The sequence below is a fragment of the Myotis nattereri genome (genome assembly GCF_964212035.1).
Source record: "Myotis nattereri genome assembly, chromosome: 1".
NCBI lineage: Eukaryota > Metazoa > Chordata > Mammalia > Chiroptera > Vespertilionidae > Myotis > Myotis nattereri.
Genome location: NC_138075.1, coordinates 201,279,862 through 201,304,459, shown reverse-complemented (window position 1 = coordinate 201,304,459; position 24,598 = coordinate 201,279,862). Strand labels below are relative to the sequence as shown.

The window sequence follows — 24,598 nt, the reverse complement described above, 5'->3', positions numbered from 1 at the left end:
CTAGGAGTCACAATTGAGGTAAGGTAAGAAATTTTTTTTTAAGTTTCTGGAGTTATTTTGTTTAATATATAAATTAGAGTGATTGCAAAGTTAACCCTAAAATAATGTAATTTTCACTCACTTGAATTGCAGTAGCCTTCCTTGAGTGAGAGATAGGAATGGACTGGTAGCTAAATTGAGAAAAATTGCACATAACTTATAACCCATATTTTGCAACATCCACTGCCCAGGAAGTCATTGTGGAATTCTCCAATCATTGTCATATTAGCTCTTAAAACGACTTTTTTCTGACTCATTTGATGTTCTGAAAACCTCGAGGAGGAATGCCTTACAGCAGCTATTCCTTAAAGTAGTTTTGAATCATTAAAATTATTTATTAGCTTGATTTTATAATTCCAATACCCTTTCATTTTATCATGACTACGTTTTTATTGAGGACCAAGGCATGGACTAATGAGGAAATTATAACTCATTTACATCTATGTCTACATATGAGCAAGAATGATACTATGGATATTTATGCTGTCATACATTACAATTACCAAAAGAAAGACCAAAAAACCTAACAATGCAATTGAAATTTTCAATAACACAATTCATATTAATAATTTAAATATCTGTTCATTTAATGTTACTTAATAAATACGAAACTTAAAACTTTTTACTTATTCCTCATTAAGCACACTTGCTATTACAATTCCCTATAAAATGGAAGCCTAAGAAAAAACATGAATTACTTTAAAAAAATAAAATTTAATATCATTTAAAAGTGAAATGGCTCTATTTGTTTTTCTTTATAAAATGACAATTTTTAGAGATCTCTTTAGAGTCAATTTTTCATATGCTTATAAAATGCTTTTACTGAATTTCACACACACATACACACACATCTGTGATGATATTTACTTCCAAATGAAGTTTGGGAATTTATTAAAACTATGAGCATCATGTATCATGTGTCAGGTTTTAAAAATATTTTAAAGCAAATTCAGAGATATATAAGCGTTTATACATTACCTTATTTTTGCCAATGCAGGCTTCAGTTTCAGTGACTTTGTGGCATTCTTTCATACATATATGATTCTGACAATCTAAGGTTCGTCCACAAACTCTCTTACAAGAGTAGGGTCCTACAGCATGGCATGGTAGTGGACTCACCTTAAAAATAAAAAAAAAATAGCACAATACACACCCACACCTCCAAGATCCATGTTTCCAAAACAACTAACTCTGTTGTCACTTGATAACAAGTTTCACAAAGGTCTGAAACATTTTCACTAATAATCATCATCAAAACCAAAGTAACCTATCCAAAAAAAAAAAAAAATGCAAAACATGAATGCCAACAAGCAAAATATTCCCTAAAAGGAAAATGAAATACGATTCTGTAGTAAATGCATATTCATAAGCAAATTTTCAAATAAGAGCACTGTATACAGGGTGTGGCAAAAGTAACTTTACAGTATTTTGTCACAACCTGTATTTTTAGAATTAGTAGACAAACTATTGTCTTTACAACACTGAAATAACAATACTTTGACTTCATTATTTCTAACAATCTTAGTATAGGAAAAATATAGATGACAAGTTTTACTGAAACTTGTGCCTAGCTCTAGCTGGTTTTGCTCAGACAGAACATCGGCCTGTGGACCCGAGGGTCCTAGGTTTGATTCTGGTCAAGGGCACATGCCGGGGTTGCAGGCTCAATGCCCAGTAGGGGGCATGCAGGAGACAGCCAATCATTGATTCTCTCTCATTAATGTTTCTATCTCTCTCCCTCTCCCTTCCTCTCTGAAATCAATAAAAATATATTAAAAACAAACAAGCAAAACTTGTACCTATAACTCACCTCGTGCTTCCCAAGACACTGCCTGCAAGAAAAAAATAAAATAAAATAAAAACATTACAAATTCTTCAAAAAAAAAAAACACACCCAAAGCAAAGATGCTAATTCTATTATTTGTTTTATTAAGAGTAAAAAATAAACACATACAGAAATAAGTGATTATAGAAACACCGCAAGATACAAAGTTAATATATAAAAGCTAATTGCTTTTCTATAAACCAGCAACGAACAATTGGAAATTAAAAACATGAAACATACCACCATTTATGTTAGCACACAAAAAAGGAAAAATACTTAGGTATAAATCTAACAAAATATTTACAAGATCCATATGAGGAAAATTACTCATGAAAGAAATCATAAATCTAAATAAATGGAGATACATTCCATGTTCACTGATAGGAAAGTGCAGTATTTTTAAGATGTTGCTTTTTCCCTACTCCATGCAGATTCAACACATGTTATTCTGTGGATATCAACACAGTGATTCTAAGATCTATATGAAAAGACAAAGGACCCAGAACAGGTAACCCAGTACTGAAGAACAATGATGTCAAAGGACTGACACTACCTAACTTCAAGACTTATAGAAATCTACAGTGATCAAAGCAGATGGTATTTGGTGAAAGAATAGACAAATAGATACTGGAACAGAACAGAGTCCCAAAATACACCCACACAAATATGGTCAACTGATCTTTGACAAAAGAGAAAGGCAACTGAATGGAGAAAGGATAGCCTTTTCAACAAATGGTTGGTGCTGGAACAAAGGGACATGGAACAGAAAAAAATCCAGACAGACCTTACATCTTTCACAGGAGTTAACTCAACATGGGTAATATATCTAAATGTGAAATGTGAAACTATAAAACAGGAGAAAATGTAGGTGACTTTGAGTTTGACTTTTCAGATATAATATCAACAGCATGAGCCATAAAAGAAAATGGTAATGGACTTCATTACCACTGATGGACTTCATTAAACCTAAAACATCTTCTCTATAAACATTTAAAAGTATTAAATGAAAAGACAAGCCACACACTGGGAGAAAATACTTGGAAAACATATACCCAGTAAAGGACTTGTATCCAAAAATATAAAAAGAACTCTTAAAAGTCAACAATAAAAAAATAAACACATATTTAAAAAATGAACAAGATTTGAATGAACAGAAAACAGACAAATCTTAAAAGAAGACATGCAGATGGCAAATAAGCACATGAAAAGATGCTCAACATCATGTCATTACAGGACTACCAATTAAAATGAGATACTACAGCACATCTATCAGAATGGCTAAAACTCAAAACACTGACTATAACAGATACTAGCAAGGATGTAGAGCAACGGGCGCTCTCATTCATTGCTGGTGTGAATGCAAAGTGATACAGTTTAACGATTTCTTACAGAATAAACATAGGCTTACCATATGAGGCAGCAATTGCACTCCTAAATATTTTCCCAAATGAGTTGAAAACTTATGGCCATTCAAAAAACTGCACATAAATGTTTACAGCAGCTTTATTCATAATTTCTAAAACTTGGAAGCAACAAAAATGTCCTTCAACAGGTGAAGAGATAAACTGTGGTAACCATAAAATAGAATAATATTCAGTGATAAAAAGAAATGAGCTACGAAGCCATGAAAAGACCTGGAAGAACCTTAAATGCGTATTTCTAAGTGAAAGAAGCCAGTCTGAAAAGACTACATACTGTATGATTCCGACCATATGACATTCCAGAAAAGTCAAAACTACAAAGACAATAAAAAACAACAACAGTGGTTTCCTAGGCATTCATCAGGGAGGGAGGCAAGGGATAAACATGAGATAGGGCATGTTTAGGGCAGTGAAACTACTCTGTATAGCATGTATGTTAAATAGTCTTCCTATAAAACAGATTAAGGAATTCAAAGGTAATTGACTATGATATGTCAATTTTAGTGCCTATGAATCAAAATATAAATGTCTCTTCTTCTGTTTCCTCAAAAGGAAAAATTTAGGCTATTTGATAATCACTAATAACTCAAATCTAGTAAGAGATAATACAGACAACTTGGTCCCTCATGAAGTACAAGTCCTTTATAAAAGAATAGTCTCTAATAATTACTAGTTGAATATGTACATAAAGAACCTCTTTGTTAACTATACCTCCCCCCTCTAATAAATCTACAGATTAAAATCACCCTATTAGTGGTTATAGCTCCCAATTAAAACTCTGCCTCCCAACCTGATTGCCCAACCAATACATAAAAATATACATGCTATTCAAACTGAAATGAAAGTTGTGCAAGGACAAAACAGGAGTGAGGGCTTTGAAAAGTACAGAAAACAAGAACCCTCTCTTTAAAAGACCAATACACAGATACGAATATTCTACTTGGAACTTCAATTGTAGACAACAGCCCCTTTTGTAATTGTATGTTGCTTCCTAGTTCTGTGCTTCCTTTTCCCCTATATTCCATAACCTCTGCTCGAAGTATGAACTATTCCAGAATTCCCTATTACCCCAGGTTTGACTCAGTACAGGTCATTTGCTGGCCAATCCAAGACACTACTTCCTTTCATTTTCAGTATCTCCCTCAAACACTCTCCTTTAAGTTTGTCTTACATAAAACCGGGTTTTCCTTTGTCCTCAAGGAGCTTACAGACTAGCATGGGAATCAGTCAGGAAAACTGGATATATTATTGTAACTGTAAGCACAAGTTGCTATAAAAGCTAAGAAGGGCATCAAACACTAACTAGCTAGGGGAAAACTCAAAAGAGAAATCTAGAGGAAGTTTTTAAGCAGTACCCAAAATACATTTGGACAAGAACGAAGCTAAAGACAGAGAACTAACTAGCTTATATGCTAAGCCTAAAATGATGAATTGAACAAAGAATATGGGAAAAGGTGACTTATGATATACTTTAGCCTGGCCGGCATGGCTCAGTGGTTGAGCATCGACCTATGAACCAGGAGGGCTTGGTTTTATTTCCTGGTCCTGCACATGCCTGGGTTGCGTTCTCCATCCCCAGGGTGGGGTATGTGGGAGGCAGTCCATCAATGACACTCTCTCATCATTAATGTTTCTCTCTCTCCCTCTCCCTTCCTCTCTGAAATCAATACAAATATATATATATATATATATATATATATATATATATATATATATATATTTTAATATACACTTTTAACTATGTAAAAGGTATTTTTTAAAGTTAAAACTCTAATACTTACGTAGGAATAGGAACTTGACATGGAGGACAAGGTAATGCGGCCTGAATAAATGCTGGCTCTGAAGGCTGTTCCCAAGGGCCTGTAGGCTGGTGCTACAAGTAAAATGCATAACAATTTTAAGTCAAAGGGGTAAAATTACATAGCCATTAAAAGAATCTTAGAAAATTGTTCCATGTATCCTCCACTCAAGCAGGTGGAATATTTTTCAAAAATATCAACAAATTGTGTTTACTGAAATATTCCATTCCATCTGCATTCTATCAGCTTGTTCCTCTCCATAAACATTTGATATTAAAAACTGAGGCAGACTCCAGTGTTTTAATGCCAGAACAGAGGCAATACTGCCTCCTTCACTTCTCACAGGCCAAAGGGAGAATGAGAAACAGAACTGTAAACTCTACCTTCCACCAGCTGAATGTTATCTCCATTATTTTGCTCACTGTTGTCTCCCTAGCACCGAGAAGAATGCTTACAGAGTAAGGACTCAATAAATATATTAAAAATGTGACTGAATCTTTGAGGAAACCAAAAGATACCTATAACCATAAACCACATATGTGAAGAAAAACTGCCAAATTTATCTCTATCTTGAAGATAAAATGACTATCACACTATATTTGCAAATATTTGTTTATTGGTCTCTCTCCTTTTCTATACTATACACTTCTTAAAACAAAAGATCAAGTCTTGGTTACTTTGTACCCCGGCTCCTATCACAGTGCTCAATACCAAATAAGTACTTATTTACTGCTTGTTGAATGACTAAGAGAAATTCAGAAAATAAGACCCACAGCAATCCACTGTCTCGTCAGAATATTGTTTCCTTACCCGGCCAGTTTGCTTTATTAATGCTTGATCATGACATGGAGCAGGACACAAGTGACCACACTTCTCCAACACTTTTTGGCAAGGTTGATGACATGGAGGACAAGAGCCAAAGTGACAGCGATGTTTTTCTTGACTTGTATGATGGCAAGTTGGTGGGCGACTAAATCATAAAGTACAATTTTTAAAATTACTTTTGATCATTGAAGAATTATATTTAAAGTGAAATCATCTATTTATATATAGAATAAGAATATACTGTGAATATTAGTATTTTAACACATTAAAGCAAAATTGAAAATATTAACAATATTAAAAATCAGTATGAATTTAAATTGGTAAGACACAAATATAAGTTTGTGCAAAGCTTCATACCGACCTGCATAGCTCTTTGCACTTGGGTGGTCTTGTGGTACGTTCTCGGCCACAGGGTACTGTCACCTTTGTACTACCACAATTGCACTTCACATCTACAGTTTCTGGGCAAGGATAGCAACTCCCTGAAAAAAAAGGCTGAAAGTTAAAATTTACTTAACTACCCAAATGTCTATCAATAGTAGAATCAATGAAAACATCAATAAAAACATGTCCTTGGGTAAGGATTTCATAAAAAAAAAATAAAAAAAAAAAAAACCTGTGTAAAAATCAAGTAGGACTGGTGTTTCTTGGTAAGAAAATTCTAAACTACACATCCAATTTCTTTAATGGCCATTCGACTAGTCAGATTTTTCTACTTAAAGTAAAGACCAGTGTTTTTAACAATAGTCGACAATGCTCTATACATATTCTCCTTTCCCCGCCATCTTTATCGCACCATCTCTCTGACCTAATCTCCTACCATCTGTGCCCTTGAGCACCTCGTCCATGCTCCTTCAGTTCCTTCAAGCCCTGTCTCAGGGCTGCTGCAATCCCTGCTTTCTTGCCTGAAACATTACCCTCCCCTACTGCCACAGGGCTTGATCTCTTACTTCTTAGGTCTTCTCTCAAATGTCGTCCTTTCAGAGTCATCCCCTGATCACACTATATAAAACAGTCTATACCATCCCCACTGTCACCATTTAAATTTTACTCAAATGTTCTTTCTATATGTGGCACCACTGATATTCTATATGAATTTGATTAGTTATTTGTATTCTATCTGAGGGAAAGTAAAAATAAAAAAGTTCCATAAGAGCAGGCACTTTGTCAATATGGTTCACTCCTGTAATCCCAGTGCCTGGTACTTAGTAAACAAGGCAAAAAACTTATTGAATAAATTAATGATTAATGCAGAGGATGCTAATGAAATTTAAATTTGAGTCAATGATATAATATGACTATAAAGGAAATAAGATCCTTTTCAGGGTTAATGGAATCTGTCACTTTTCCTAATGGGGAGGCAATGTGGTATAACGGAAATATCATTAAAGTCTAAATTCACATCCTGAACCTGCAACTAGTTCTATGACCTTGGGCGAATAGTCTCTTGGACAGTTTCCTTATTATAGTAAAAAACAATAGTGCCATATGCTTTGTAAGAGCTCTGAGAGGATTAAGACATTAACTAAGATATCTAACGTGCACATAATCCCAAAGGAAAACAGTAGTTTGTCCCAGGTCATAAAGCCACTAAGCGGTAGAGTCCAGACTTGAACCAGGACCTCTTACCCTAAGTCCATGCTCTTACCACTACCTTACACCATCGTTTAGTAAATTACATTTTATACTGACATATTCCAAATGGGTAAAGTTAACTCAGTTTTTAATGTCTAATAACTTAGGCACCCCTGAGACTCCTTCAGAGGGTCTGCAAGATCTCACATACATAGAGTTTTGCAGAAGCTATATGACAAGTGATATCAAAAGAGATTGAATGCAGAAGCAGGTCTGTAATTCCAGCCATCTCCTATTAAGTTAGACTCGTTAGACAGTAAAGACATTTGCAAAAATGTAAAAAATACCATTCTCACTAAATTTTTTTCAGAAAAGTTATTTTTCACAAAAAAAGTTACTGTATTAAGAAGTAATGGGGCCCTAACCGGTTTGGCTCAGTGGACAGAGCGTCGGCCTACCGACTGAAGAGTCCCAGGTTCGATTCCGGTCAAGGGCACGTACCTTGGTTGCGGGCACATCCCCAGTAGGGGGTGTGCAGGAGGCAGCTGATCAATGTTTCTCTCTCATCAATGTTTCTAACTCTCTATCCCTCTCCCTTCCTTTCTGTAAAAAAAAAAAAAAAAAAAAAAAAAAAAAAAAAAAAAAAGTAATGGGGTTTTATTGCTATTTTTAAATAAAATAATAAATATCATTACATTTTATTTCAACTTAAAATGTAATAAATATCAATAGATAAAATCCACACTCACAAAAGCTCTTTGGGTCCCAGAGTGTGAAGAGGTCTTGAGACTAAGAAGTTTAAGAACTACTGGCTTAGGATATATCCAATTCCTCACTAAACCTAATTCCATAAAAATGTCTAAAATTCGAAGTAAAACTGAAAAACCTAAGAACATATTTATTAATTCAAAAATTCTGTGGGGAAGATTGGAAGGAAGGAAACAACATGGTGTTATAAAATAACAAAACTTTTATATTCAGAAGACCTGGGCTTAAATCTTGGCTATATTGGTTTACTAGGTATTTCCCTGTGCATGTACGTCACTGAACCCTCTTAACTTTAACTTATCCATAAAATCATGATCTTGGCAACTGCCCTACCTTCTCAAAGTTATTAAGAGGAAAAACTAAGATAATAAATATGAAAGCTCTCTATCAACCTTAAAAACACTATGTAAATACAAACATGAAAGTACAGCTACTGTTAAATTTTACCTCTGTGGCAGACAGATGGACACTTATGGTTTCTACATCCTAAAGTCCGTCCACAGTTTTGATCACAAGGTGTACAGTTTCCAGGACAACACTGAAGAGAAAGCAATATATAAATAATAGGTCATCTGAAAAGCATGCATAATATAAATGTCATTACTAGGTATTCACAGAACTTATGGAAAGCAAAAGATACTGTACTTGTTTTCAATATAAGAATAAAAGTAGTTAAGAGTATCAACATTCTTCTGATAAGTAGATATGCCATATTAAGAACTTGTAAGTTTAAATAGAGAATGTCCTAATTTACCAAAATCCAAGATAAATTTACTTGCATTTTAGTACATTATTCTGTGACTTAAAACATTCCCATAATTTCATTTCTACTTATCTATGCAGAGATTGACAACATTAACCAAAGGAATAGATCTGGTCAAATCCTATAGTCAATTCAGGCAAACAATTGGTCTGATTATTTCAAAAATTTAGTTAAAAACAAAACAAAACAGTTAAATGTATAGATTAGTTTAGCAATTATTTTTAAGCCATGGAATCAGAGATTAACTAAAGGAGAAAAACAGAGATTAGGTTATTTGCTTCTAACTTTTATAACTTCCCTGATTTCCAATCTGTTTGTTAGAAATACACCCATCTACAACTTGTCCCAATTTTCATTCATGAACAAAAGGCAACTACTTATATTCTACCTTGCTATTCTAATTCCCTCCTTGACTTCTCATATATCCAATCTTTGGAGAGAAAATGCAGACTATAATTGTCTTAAAAGAACTTGGGATTGAAACCTACTTTAAGAACAAGTTTCAATATATAAAAATAGCTCAAAAAAATATACTTCATTGAAAAGCAATTAAAAGTCAAAATAGTTCATCAAATCAGTCAAATATTTACTAAGATTATGTGCCTATCACTTTGCTAGTGGCAGTGTGTGAAAGAAATTTTGTGGTCCATGACTTGAATAAGCCTTTAGACACGTCTGCCTGACCATGGTGGAGTAAACAACAACCAGATTTATATTCCTGCCTTAAACAACTAGGAAATCAGACAAAATATACAGACATAGAAGATATAGGTAAGATCCAAACCCAACTCTCAGAAATGAAAAACTATAATATCTGAGATGAATAAACATAGGATGTGATAAAAAATGGATTAGACAAAGCAGAAGAAAATTAATTCCACAGTATAAGACAAAGCCATATAAACTAAAACACAAATTTTAAAAACTAAAATTAATAAATGGAACATCAGTGAGCTGAGAGACTTCAAGTAGCATAACATACATATTGCAGTCTAGAAGGCAATGGGTAGGGGGGAAACATTTGAAGAAATAAAAACTGAAAATTTCAAAAAGTTGATGAAAACTATAAACCTACAGAGCTAAGAAATTCAACAACAAAAAATTAATGAGCCCTGACTGGTTTGGCTCAGTGGATAGAACATCAGCCTGCGGACTCAAGGGTCCCAGGTTCGATTCCAGTCAAGGGCGTGTACCTTGGTTGCGGGCACATCCCCAATAGGGGGTGTGCAGGAGGCAGCTGATTGATGTTTCTCCCTCATCGATGTTTCTAACTCTCTATCCCTCTCCCTACCTCTCTGTAAAAAAATCAATGTAAAAAAAAAAAAAAAAAAAAAAAAAAAACCTTTAAAAAAAAAATTAATGAAACAGGAATAAAGCTGTATCAAGGAATACCACAAATTGCTAAAATCTGGTAATAAGAATTTTTTTAAAAATAGCCAAAGGAAAAAAAGATATATTGAAAACAGAAAAATAAAGATAATCATAGCACACACACTTTGTTGGGAAAATGCAAATTAAAAGATAGTGGAGCAAAAAAACTTTCAAACTAGAATTCCACAGTATAAGTATTTTTCACAAACTAAAGATATTTTACAAAAATTGAAAGAATGACCAACACTACAAAAAATGTTAAAGGAAGTCCTTCAGATAGAAAATGAAAGCAGACAGAAATCTAAGTTAATATAAAAAAAACTGATAAACACCAAAAATAATGAATTTGATAATTTATAATAATAAAAGCATAATCTGCTAATTAGACCGGACAGCCAAATGGCCTTCTGGACATCCTTTCGGACATCCTTCCAGATGACCTTCTGGACAAAGTTGGGGCTGCGAAAGCCAAGGCAAGCCACTGGGGCTTCGAGGGCTGAGCACCTTGCACGATTTTCGGGTATCTAGTAAATTATAAAAGACTACTTTTTCTTATTTTTTCAATCTCTTCAAAAGATACCTGACTAGTTAGAGCAAAAATAAACATATTATATTTGGGGGCTATAAAATACATGGGTATAAAATGTGTAGTAAGAATCAAATAAAGGATTAAAATAGAATCATTGAAGAGCAACACTCAATAAAATAGAAGTAAGAAAAAAGAGAGAAAAGGAATAAACAGATAGGCAAATAAGAAATAGTAAAATGATATTTAAATGCAACCATATTAAAGATCACATTAAATGTAAGTGATCTACACCCAAATTAAATGACAAAGATTGTTCTGCTAGGATAACACAATTATCTAAGTGCTGTCTATAAGAAAACCATTTTAAATGTAAAGTATGAATAGGTTAAAAAAGAATGAAAAGGATTTACCATGCTAACACTAAGCAAAAGAAAGTTGAAACCACTATATCTCAATAGGAATCTTACCAGAGATAGAGGGATAATTCATAATAATAAAGAGGACCCCCCCCAAAAAAAACCTGCAAATCTACAAACTCAATAAAATACTCCAGTTGACCATATACTGAACCAAATGTCTATAAATAAGATTTGAACAATAAAAATTAAGCCAGCAAATGAACTATCACTCTTAACATTGCTATGATGTTTTAAAGTCAGGGAACAAAAATTGCTTAAGAAACAAGCTGAGAGAATTATGCACGAGATTAAAAAGTCTCTTGTCATTTAAAAATCTTGGTAAGATTTCCCACTAATATAAACCATTAGGATTAATCTAGAATATGCATTAATATTTCATATGAGAAGCATAGAATATGCTTGGATATTTGAGGAACATGTCAAGGTGGTTCTTATCATAGGCCTCCAGAGGAAAAATTCAAAAGAATTTTTAAAGCAATGTTCCTAGCTTATTACACATACCTTTCTCTTACACTGATGCTTCTGACAGTCACGCATCTTAACACACTTAGTTTCACAGAGATAAGGTTTATGACATGGCATTCGTTTTGTATGCTTTCCACAGCGACATTGCTTTTCTACTTCCTGGAAGAATCAAATAAATGCTATTAAAACTAACTTTTGTTAACATGATTTTTTTTCACCTTGCCAATTTTTTTTTTTTTAAATATATTTTATTGATTTTTCACAGAGAGGAAGGGAGAGAGATAGAGAGTTAGAAACATCGATGAGAGAGAAACATCGATCAGCTGCCTCCTGCACATCTCCCACTGGGGATGTGCCCGCAACCCAGGTACATGCCCTTGACCGGAATCGAACCTGGGACCTTTCAGTCCGCAGGCCGACACTCTATCCACTGAGCCAAACCGGTTTCGGCCACCTTGCCAATTTTTATAATTACTAAAACACGAAGGAACCCAGTCAGTGTGGCTCAGTAGCTGAGCGTCACCCTATGAACCAGGAGGTCACAACTTGATTCCCAATAAGGCACACGCCTAGGTTTCGGGCTTGATCCCATGTGGGCATGCAGGAGGCAGCCGATCAATGATTCTCTCTCATCATTGATGTTTCTCTCTCTCTCTCTCCCTTACTCTCTGAAATCAATAATATATATATATATGCTATATATATAATACATATATTATACACACATACACACACACACACACACACATATATATAAATTTTTGAAAAAAAATGAAAGAGGGAAGCTTTAAGAGCAAACTTGTATGAAAGGAAGAACTAAAACTAAAACAGAATTTCCTAAAATAGTTGTTTGTATCTTACTTTGTTCCCAAAAAGACTTCATATGAATTTTCATTATTAAATTTAGTAGGAATTTAATACTAAATCGTTAAACAATACCACACATTAAAATCGCTTACATGTGGTTATACCATGACGTCTGCACTTCTTATTTCAGTAAAGCAAGAAAATTGGATTATCTTGTAAGCTAATTTGTTGACTTGGTAGTATGGTCATAACCAAGGTGACATATATATAACTTAAAAGTCTCAATTAATCATCACTAAGCCTAATTCTTCATTGCTTTGAATGTCTACTGGGAACAAACAACCTCAACTTTGGACCATAAAAATAAGAAGTTCAAACTTTAACCAAGCAAAATCAAACAAAAGGTGATTTTTGGACTTGATTGCTGGCATACTCTCATGCTTCTTCACCATACCCATTAGGTCACTAAACTGATTCAGGTCATCATATAGGTATTTATAAAACTAAGTAATGGAAAACAGTTACAGAACAATCCCATCAGACATAACAGAGAGCTCTTAGAATTAATTATTACAGGAGATGACTAACTTGTCTACATGTTTCACAAGGACCTCGGTGACAACGCTGTGAACATCTATGGACTCCACATTCAAGTAACTTGTCACAACTATCTCCACAAGTTGGCACATCTTCTGTACAAGGCAAAGAGAACTCTAAAAGCAGACAAAAAGTCAATGTTACTAGTAACACACATTATTATGAAGCACTAACAACATGCCATGTTCTTTTGACTCCCTAAAGAATGACAGCCCTTTCAGACTATGAATTTTTGCATCTATATAACTATTGGAAAAATTAACTTTAATAAAAATAATCCGTAATATTTGTGAAGTTAATGTAAAGTGAAACAAAACTTGACATATTACAAGTTACTTCAAGAAGCACATTTACAAGCTATTTCAGAAATAGTTATCTGAAGAAATAATGTCATGTAACCTCTATGAAGAATATAGAATATAGAATTATAAAAACAATTTGCTCTTAATAACCTCACCGGATAAAAGAAAAGAAGTAGATTCAAAAACATAATGAAACTCACCTTCGACACAAACATGACAAGTACTGGCAATAATCTTATGAGCATGTGTGCTGGCATTGGTACAGTGTCTACAGCCCTTCCATACCTTTAACTCAAAGCAACCAAAACTAAATTCACTTATAGCCCAATACACAATAATGACAACAGCCTGTAATTATTAGGTTTCCTTTATATGTTAGGCACTACACTAACTGTTTTATGAGCATTTTATCATTTAATTCTCACAAACATCTCACAAACACGGTACCATCATTGTCTCCATTTAACTTGAGAAAATCAGAGTTTGTGAAGGTGGGATTTGAAGCCAGATATGCCTGATTCCAAAGTCTGAGGTTAAACATGTTATACTGTCTTCTCATCCAAAGGTAAGAAATCTAACATTAACTGTGTATAATTATTGAAACTACATTATGAACTCACAGAGAAATCTAATGAGGAAAGTACTCTAGTTAGCATAAAAAATGATCATATCCCATTAAAGGTTTAAAAAGTCTTACTTGACTTCTGACATGGACAGAATCTTTTCCCAGATCGAGGACATTCTCCACAAGCACCAACATGACAAATTTGCTCACATGTATGATTACCACATGGCAAGGTTTTCCCACATACCTAAAATAAAATGCAATAAGCACTAGTGAAAAATTTAAAAGTTAACAAAAAAGACTTTGTACATTACATAATCCATTTTTCTTTGTACATAATCCATTTTTCAATCATAAGCCACTTTTTTATGTTCCTCATAATTTGTTTTTCTCTCTTAGGTATCATATATCTATAATAATAAAGCATAATATGGAGCTAATTAGACTGGATGTCCTTCCAGACAACCTTCCAGACGCGGCCGGGATTGGCCGAGGCAAGCCAACAAGGCTGCGACTGACCAGCAGGCTGCAGCGGGTGGGCAGGGCCTCCCTCTGCGAGGGAAGCCTGGGTCCCAGGTGCTGGTGCCCCGGTGTGGGTGCCAGAGGGAAGCTGGTGCCGGCAGCCAGGGGAAGGAAGGCCTACTCTTGCACAAATTTTGTGCATCGGGCCTCTAGTAAATACATAAATACACACACATGCATACACATATACTAGTATATATGCATACATACATATACATGTTTATAGACACATTCCTATGCACCAAAGATTATATTTTTTAAAATATAATACAGGAAAAAAGTATATACAGCTTCATATGGCCATCCACCAAAGATTTCCAAATGGTGCTAAAACCATGCCAATTCTAGGAAAAACAATCTATAAAATCAATTCTACTTCCTCAATTGGATTAACTCAAAAAGTGAGGAGGGGTCTTGTTTAAAGAGAGGGGAAAGAAGGGAGAAAGAGCTAGCAAGAAAGAGAACATGTATAGGTACTGAATCCAAAATTCAACAAATAGTTGTTAATTTGAAAAAAATTACAATATTAAATTAGAAAAGTTTCCTAAAATGAGAATATAATTCATTTAAGTTACAATTGTTCCTTTCATTTTATCCCACTAAATCAAATGAGCTGAATCCTGATTAGCATTTCTGATATGCTTTCCGTATTAATGCCCACGCCCTCAAAATGCATGGACACTTACTTGATCACAGTGCCACAGTGGACTTGCACAGCTTCTTTCAGTTACTTGTTTGCCACAGACACACTTTTGCCTACTAACTCTTGGACAGGGCGGACAACTTCCTAAAATCACAATTATAAATTAGCACGGACACATTACAAAGCAATAGAGACTGCTTTCACTTTGGCTAAAAGGTACGGTCTTTCACCTGCATGACAAGGATTTTCACATTTATGTTGTCCACAAAGCAACTTCCGCCCACATGCCTGCTGACAGGACCATTCCTTGGCACTGCATCTACGAGGGATGGGTTTTGCTTTCTTACAGTAACAAGTAGTTGTGACCATCTTTGGACATGGAGGGCAGGGCCCTAGAATCCAATAAAAGGGGGGGAAATCAGAGGTCAAAGATAACTTTCGATTCCCATACCTATTATTGATTTCTAAAGCTTTCCTTGCTTATACTTCAAAAGACATCCCCTTTCAAAATTTTCTTCTGTAAATTTAAGTTCTGAATTCAACTTTCACAATTTTTTTTTTTTTTGCCTCAAAGTAATAACTACCCACAAACAATTACAAACGTAATATATAAATTACCTGGATGACAGAGGAGCAAACATTTATGGCCGCAAGGAGGTTTAAATTCTCTTTCACACACTTGTCCACATGAATGAGGCACAAGCCACGGATCTAAAGGTGGATCTTCTACTTTTCCACAATAGCAATAGTACCTACTAGGTGTGTCAGATCGTTTGTACTCAAACCTACATTTTGGACTACAAAGAAGAATTACTGAAGTTAATTTCATTTTTAAAAGTGATACAAGAGACAGGAATATACATATACTTAGCAATATGGTATACTCAATTTGCTTTATTTAAGGCACTCTGCTCCATTTTTATATTAGTGAAAAACAAGATTTTACTAAAATAAGTTTCAACCATCTAGAACACCTTTATCCAATATAATTTCCTGAGGTAATGGAACAGTTCTATACCTGCCAAGTCCAATATAGTAATTATTAAACATATATGGCCAGTAGGCACTTGAAATGTGGCTGATGCGTACAACTGAGAAAGGAAGAGAACTTTGGTAATTTTAAAAAATTTAAATAACCACAGGTGGCAAGTTGCTAATGTATTAAACAGCATAAATAGCTAGATCCTGGCTTCACCATATAAGAGTAAGAGAAGTCTGAACACATCATTTTATTTCAACTAACTTTAATATCTTCATTGGTAACATGGGAATACAATCTCTCACAAATGACTGAGAATTACTTTTACGAAACTATTATATCTGAAATGTTTTTAAAAACTACATTCTATCACAATTTGATAAATACAGGGTGGGGCAAAAATAGTTTACAATTCTGAGTATGTGAAACACAGAGTTTATTCTTGAATTAATTATTAGTACATTATTTTCCATACGAACAACTGCAAACCTACTTTTGCTCAATCTTGTATATCAGCTATGGTAACAAGAGGTCTAATGTGGATTTAGGTTTTCTAAATCCTGAATCTTATATAATCTAGGGGCCACTGTTAAGAGAAAGAACTCAAAATTACAAATATAAAATTAGTTACAAAAGTGAGTATTATGTGACCACACAGAGCCCCTGAAATATCTGTGTCATTATCTTGACAGTAAATCTACCCTTTTGGTTGCCAGTGTGAGTAAATTTTTTTATTGTCTTTATTTAGCAGATTTATAAAATTTTCATTTTCCAACTCTTTCTGGAAATATTACAGAAGTTCAAGATCAAATCATGAATAAACCATCTAATAAAGTAAATGTAGAAAAAATAATAATATTGAATAATATACACCTACAGTTTTGAGAGATTTGGGGGATAAAATTGAAAAGCTTATGATCAAAATGTGTTAGATGACAGTATTATACAATGTGATATTAATGTATACTAATATGAACTCTGGGAGAGAAGTACCAGAATCATGAAGAAGTCTAGTCTTATAGAAAAGAAAGTTTTGCAGGGGAAAAATAGTCTGAATAATGATTTATTAACTAGTGGGAAATAAAAGCCATTACCAAGCCCCATATCTTCACAAACCAAATGACTAACTGAAGGCCAAACATGGACACTGAAACTGCCAATAAAGCAACTTATGAGCTACATTCTCATTTATTTTACAACTTGATATTCCAAAATTAGAAAAATTACCAAGGCCAGGGATAATCTCTCCTTCCGAAATCGTCATCTGTCAGAGAAGATACCAGAAACTGGCTGTCTTTAGCCCACTTCTGGATACAGGGCATGTGAAATATACAGAAACATCCTGAACAACTCCAAACCTAAGACAAAAGTATCAGATATTAACATATATGCAATGATCATTTTTCTTTGATAATTACATAAAAATACTTTAAAATAAGCACCACAGTAAATTATTTTCAAGAGCAAACTACGGATTAAGAAAAATAATTCTGCCCTGGCTGGTATGGCTTAGTTTGTTGAGCATTGTCCCATGCTCAGAAAGGTCAAAGGTTCAATTTCCGGACAGGGCACATACCAGGGGTTCAATCCCTGGTCGAGGTGAATACAAGAGGCAACCAATCAATGTTTCTCTCTTCTCTTCTCTTCTCTTCTCTTCTCTTCTCTTCTCTTCTCTTCTCTCTCTCTCTCTCTCTCTCTCTCTCTCTCTCTCTCTCTCTCCCTCCCTCCCTCCCTCTCATACAAGAGGCAACCAATTGATATTTCTCTCTCTCTCTCTCAAAATCAATTTTAAAAAACATACTTAAAAAAAAGAAATATAATTTTTCCTTCCAGAATAACATAAGCAATGTTCTTTAAAGGAAAATATCATTAACCATCCAGATTCATTCAGCTAGAAATAACTACTGCTAACATTCTGGTCAGACTCTAATACCTTTATTTTAATTTTTTAAAATCTTTATTGTTGAAAGTATTACACAGATCTCCTTCCCCCGCCCTCGTCTCTAATATTTTTAAAAATGTGTTTGATAATTTTTAAAAGGAGTCATGCCATACTGACTAATATGCAACTTCATAGCCTTTTCTTTTAATATAGTACAGTAAAGCCTCATACACACACACAATTTAAAGGCTTAAGGAATAACAGTAATTAATTTTAAAACCTACCAATGCTTTAATATAACTGACAAAAATCAGTTCTCCTTTCATTATAACATTTCTCAACTGTTTAATAAAATCAGACATGTAGTACATTGCATAAACTGGCAACAGCATTTTTTAAAAAAGCCAACTTTTTAGTTGTGTTCTTCCTCAATCAGTGGCTAAGAAAAGAACCGGGATGTGGGAGTTAAGAGAGGACAAGGTGGGAAAGAAGAAATGCCAATGAATGGTAAACAGTTGAGCTGATTACAGCTAAGAACCAAAGTTCAGTCCTGCTAGGGACCCTCTGAAGAACCATTTAAAACATACCTAGAACTATCCCCAACCCCAACCCCTAACAGAGAGGAGGTTGGGGTACTTATCTATCAATTCCCTGTGATGGAACACTGGCCCAAGGGGGATTAACTCCCCTGTGATTCTGCACTACACCCATGCACTGGCCAAGTTGGTTCCCAAGGAGGAAGTATTAACATTAAAAAAAAAAAAATCCATACACATACAGAGTGTTTAAGGTAGAACTGTATCCACATGCAGAGACTATTCATCCATTGCAGTTGAAATCAGAATAAACCAACCAAATGTGACTCCAAGCACCAAAGGTACCTGCATTTGCTATGCTATCCTATCCGATGTGTTAAGTTTCTGATTCACTCTACGTGATCAACCCATTTTATTTGGCCTTTTTTCCTCTAGCCCAGTGGTTCCCAATCTGTGGGTCACAACACCTTTGGGGGTCGAATGACCCTTTCACAGGGGTCGCCTAAGACCATCGGAAAACACATATATAATTACATATTGTTTTTGTGATTAATCACTATGCTTTAACTATGTTCAATTTGTAACAATGAAATTGGGGGTCACAACAACATGAGGACCTGTATTAAAGGGTCACAGCATTAGGAAGGTTGAGAACCACTGCTAGACAATACTGCTGTAATAGTTGTGGATTAATCTAAGGTCTAAATGTTGAGTCTATCATAGTCATCATTTCCTCTTAATTGCTCCATTAACACCCTTTTAAATTTACATATATGTAACTTCACCCTTAGGCCATCTCAACCCTAAGTACTACATAAGTTATGTCTGAATCCATCTCTCCCCAATGACAACAGTCACTTTCCACAATGGCTTCAACACAAGAAAAGCTCACTAAATAAACCATGGTCACTGCTAGGTTCTACTTCCTTGAAGGCATCTTTTTTCCAACCTGCTAAAAGTAATGAAATATAGTCCATTTAAACATTTCGGTATTTGTGAGACTCTCTAAAGTACAAAGATATTAAAAATGCTTTATCACAATGACATGAACATTAAAACTGAAGATACTTGTTTCAACTATATTAATAGTGCTAAATATATTGGATGCTCATTTAGAAGTTTTCTTTAAATTACAGATTTACAAAATAAAGGTCAATAAAAATCCTCAAATGAAGCATTTTTAAACAAAAATAAGCAAAAACACAATGATTAAGTATTATAAATGCAATGTAAGATATTTTGGGGAGACCCATTAATATAGATAAGGAGAATAACTTACTGCCTGGTTTCTCTTCACTGAAGCAATACAAATTAAGCATGTCATAGCCCCTGCTTGAAAAGCTTCATTTAAATACTGTTTCGTTCGCTCTAATTCACGTACATCTCCATCTTGAAATTTAAAAATTGAAAACTTCACGTTAAGCAACATCTGAAAATAACACAAACTCGCTAACAGCACTACATAGTAGGTGAGAAATGTCTAGCAGTATCAATTGCTCAAAATATAGCTTCAAATTAGAAGCTTAAAAAGAGCCACCAGCGAGCTGCCGAAAGGTCACAAAGTGCGTGCCTTAAATCTTATATATTTGATTCAAAACCAGTGTCCTGGCCCTCTCAGAGCACACTTGCTTTTATTGTTGTTAGAGTGCTCACCAAATCTGGTAGGGGCAGAGCCACAGACAAGAGCAGCAAGATGCGAGTAACAAGAGAAAGCACTTCAGAGCAAAGTGAAAGACACTGAATGTCAAAGCTCAACAGAGCCATTTAGCCTAAATATAAGCACATACATGTATGTGTGTGCGCATGTGTGTGACACACAGCAGTTTTAATAAAAACTTATTGAATAAAAATATCCTGAGGTCATTATAGTAGAGTATAATAACTGTTTCTGCTTAAAAAGGAAGCATGAACTTCTTATAAAAAGATTATTAGACTATATTTTCTGAAGCAATTATTGAGCATTTATTTGCTAGGCACTGCACTATTAGTATTCAGTAGGGTTAAAGGAGCTACTTTTATCATCATTCTACCGATGAGAAAACTGAAGCACAGGACAATTAAGTAATCTCAATTTGACACTTAACCACTATGAGCCCCTTTAATCACTGTTAGGATGCAGCAAGGGATTACCATAGGAAGGTCCAAGAAATAACAGGTAAAAGCAAAATGAAAGGCAGAAAAATTAACCAAAGCACACATGAGACCAAAAGGGCAGTGATCTGAGTCACTTTAGTGTAAGAGAAATAAACCTACATACCTTCAGTACAATAAAGACTGTTCAATAGAAGTTGACTGAGTAATCATATAAACTATCATAAGTATAGAACTTATGGCAATAAAATGGTTCAAATCAAAATTTAAGTTACCAAAAAGAAAAATTAAATAAATAGGTTGCTTGGATAATTCTTTATTTTCTAAGATCACCTCAGGAAACACAGCACTTACAAAAACATGCTCTACATAATATAAATATAATTTAGGATAGTAAACAAAATATACATTAAAAACAATCCCAAAACTTTAAAATATTGTTAAATTATTAAATACAATTGTATCCTTAGAAGCAGACTTAATAATCATATTCTATGTGCTTATTTTGCTTTTCTCATAGCTGGCTTTAACAAATGTATAACATTTTAAATTACATCTAATTTAACAGCTAACACAGAATGAGAACAAGATGAAATAGGCTTTAACAAAATAAATTCTAATCTTATATTTGTAAGATTTCTTTACAAACTGTATTAAAGTTTCGCTGCGATAATAAAGTATACTGCCCAAATGTCATGGTGGATAACATGGCATTTAAAGTCATGCATTTTAAAAACATCATCCTGGCAACTAAAGAAAAGTAAGTACAAGGCAGCTAAGACTAAAAGCTAAAGTATCAGTTAAGAGGCAGTGATAGCAGAAAAATAGAAAAATGACCTTGAGCAAGTTACTTAATGTATCTACCTCATTTTTCTCATCTCTATAATAATAATAATATTAATATCTACCTCACAGTTATGTGGATTTAATTCACACATTAAATAGCTGTAGGGGCCTGAATTAAGGCAATGCTAGCAGTATATGGGAGAAGAGGGGTGGATTCAAGAAATTTAGGAAGTAAAACTCAGCAGGACTTAGTAACATTTAAATTATGCTGCTTTTAAAAGTCGATGTCCATGTCAACAGTAAGAAGGAAAGAATGCTGTGTTTGTTGAGATGCCTGACATGGGCAGAGGGGAGGAGTGGTAGTGAATAAAACACACTCATGTCATGAATGTGCCATCCCTGCTCCCAGATTTCTGGTTTTTGTGTGTGACTTGGAAAACTGTGATGTTACAAATTGAGATAAAGAAAACAAAAGGAGAAATGCTATCTTTCAACATATGCTTGATGCATCCATGGCGAGTAAGATGGGGACACCCATCAGGAAGTTGACCATGCAAGTCTAAATTTAAGAGAAGAATCACAAAAAAGTACAAAGTCTGTGCGCAGAGAAAAAGAATGAACTTCTCTGATCAAGTTCTGATGTCCAATTCACTAACATGAGATGGGAATGCTGGCATATATTGTTCTTAAGTGATCAAATTTCCTTACTTACACAAAGGAACAAGAATCAAAATATTTATGGATGTGACACAAAACAAAGTAAGAAAAACTATCTTAGTACTTTAAGATGAAAGCCTGATTAAAAATTAGTAAAACTTATAAATGATAAATGTTTCCTAAACACTACAAAGAAATACTGAGTTACACCATTGAATTGCCTACTTAAAATCTATCTAGGATGGTTTAAGTGAAGTCCTCTTGAAGCAGGAACCTTCTTAAGGTTGCTTTCTATGAAGTCCTCTAGAACAGCGGTCACCAACCTTTCTGATCTCACGGACCGCTGGCTGCCGACCGCTGCTCTAGAAGTAAGTACCTGCTAACCTTAAGGCTACTCTTTATCAACTTTTACCTGGCTGAGCCAGACTTCTTAGTCAAGCCTCCTAATCTTAATTCCACAGCAGATATGGTAAATTCCTTGGAAACCTATATGACGGTGTGTACCTATCCTCATGTGCCATCAATATATTCAGGCAACTAATGTTGATAATTCACAAAAGAATGCTTCTAATAATGACTTTAAGTATAAAATGTGGAAAGTATAAAACACTTACATTTAAAATAATCTATTTTTACACTTAGTACCAAATCCTCCATTAGCAGCACCACTCTGGCCCCCCCTCTCATAAACAAATATGACTTGAAGAGCAACCCAGATATAAACAACATGTGATGTGATTGTACCTGTCAAACCTGAGTACTTTGTTTTAAAAAATGGTATGAAAGTCAGAAGTTGTAAGATATAAAGAAATAAAGTCATGAAATGAAAATGATTTCAAGACACATTTAACAGGAGAAAAAAAGAGAAAAAGGTGAATAGACTTAATGGATTCAAAGTCCTCAAATGCAATCAAATCATAACCAGGAACAACTTGACCCCACTCATCCCACAGAGAGCGTTGGCATCTCCCTCCCAGCATTCTAATGAAATACCAATTAAACACACAGGAGAACGTCTAAGGCTGTACAGGACATTGCCATCCCATCTGCTTTACAGAAAGACCAGTATTATACAGTATAGAATTCAAATAGTAAAATGAACAAACATCAACTCTACAACACAAAAATGCTCATTCTTAAGGTGCAAAAACTATTCCACATGGAGTAAAAGTGTTTTTTAAAAGCCAGGAGTATATTTTCATTAATATCAAAAAGGTCTAAATTTAAAACATCATACAGTACCTGTCTGAGTAGTGTAAGTTATAAACGTATTAGCAACTATTTTTCCCTGTTTTCCTTCCAAATCTTCATCTCCTTCTTCTTCAGAGGAAGAGCTGAAGTGTTCTTCAACAAGTTTTTTGGCCGCAGCTTGATTAGCCTTCTTGATTTCCTCAAATTTCCTTTGAGCCATTAGCTCTGCTTAAAGGGAGAAAAAAAATCAGTCTCATTTCTGCAAACCAATCTCTCAAAAGGCAAGTCCTAAGTACTAATACATCATTTTAAAATATAGATTCAAAAGTCACCTTTGGAGCATTCTATTTTACTAACATCCATGAAAAAACAGTATTCTCAAATTTCTTGTCACACAACAAATGAGAATGCCACAATAAAAACTTTCATGTTTGTAAAATACCCTGCTAAAAGCCGCGAATTGTTCTAAACACAGTGACTGGCCCACCAAAGACTGAACAAGTAATATTCACTGTACTACATTTATGTAATCTGCTCTTTAGAAAGCTCAAGAACTTTTTGCCTGTATTAAAATGTGGTCACAAAACATATATATTTAACATTAATCCACACAAAATGTTGCTAACACAGAGAATATACTACTTACAACGTCATTCCAAAAAGAAATGCTAAGTTTTGGGTTATTCTTCCACTATTCTCTTTAGCAATATTTGTACTTCTCATTTTGTTACTGGGTTAAATAATAATGCAAAAATAATTAGATTACTTCATAGCGCATTCCCAGTGAGTGCAAACTCTTCAAGAGCAAGGACCATGGGAATTTTTCTTAAGCACTAAGTGTTAATAAACTCTAATGGACAGCAACCACCTTTTAAGAAAGGAGCCACAAACATGCTGAATTGATCTAAATTAATTAGTGCTCATATTGAGAGGATTTTAAATTTACTCATTTAAAATTTTCAATTGGCCCTGGCCCAGGCAGCTCAATTGGTTACAGCATCATCCTGAAATGCCAAGGTTGCAAGCAACCAACGAATGTATAAATAAGTGGAACAAACCAATGTTTTTCTCTCTCGCTCTCTCTCTCTCTCCTTTCCTCTCTCTAAAAAAATCAAATAAAAAATGTTTTCAAATTTAAAAAAATTTAAATTACTAGTTTAAAATTCACTTTATGCTTGAAACCAATGAGCCACTACTAAGATAAGCCTTCTTATTTTAGGTGGTATTTTTATCTTTTCTTT

At 34.3% G+C, this 24,598-nt stretch overlaps 1 protein-coding gene across 1 annotated transcript in view; it reads right to left on the bottom strand.

The window, feature by feature from the left end:
• The window catches only part of NFXL1 (nuclear transcription factor, X-box binding like 1), a gene marked incomplete at its 5' end in the record, with an annotated part of 37,348 nt that extends 13,771 nt beyond the window's left edge, over positions 1-23,577 (bottom strand). The window contains 15 exons of the mRNA XM_081081107.1: positions 1,018-1,158; positions 1,850-1,871; positions 5,067-5,158; positions 5,895-6,054; positions 6,271-6,391; positions 8,700-8,790; positions 11,836-11,958; positions 13,195-13,319; positions 14,203-14,317; positions 15,279-15,379; positions 15,466-15,627; positions 15,854-16,032; positions 17,442-17,572; positions 19,912-20,021; positions 23,409-23,577. Coding sequence (XP_080937233.1) covers positions 1,018-1,158; positions 1,850-1,871; positions 5,067-5,158; positions 5,895-6,054; positions 6,271-6,391; positions 8,700-8,790; positions 11,836-11,958; positions 13,195-13,319; positions 14,203-14,317; positions 15,279-15,379; positions 15,466-15,627; positions 15,854-16,032; positions 17,442-17,572; positions 19,912-20,021; positions 23,409-23,577 — 1,842 coding nt within the window. The remainder of the gene's footprint in view (positions 1-1,017; positions 1,159-1,849; positions 1,872-5,066; positions 5,159-5,894; positions 6,055-6,270; positions 6,392-8,699; positions 8,791-11,835; positions 11,959-13,194; positions 13,320-14,202; positions 14,318-15,278; positions 15,380-15,465; positions 15,628-15,853; positions 16,033-17,441; positions 17,573-19,911; positions 20,022-23,408) is intronic.
• Between the last annotated feature and the right edge of the window lie 1,021 nt (positions 23,578-24,598).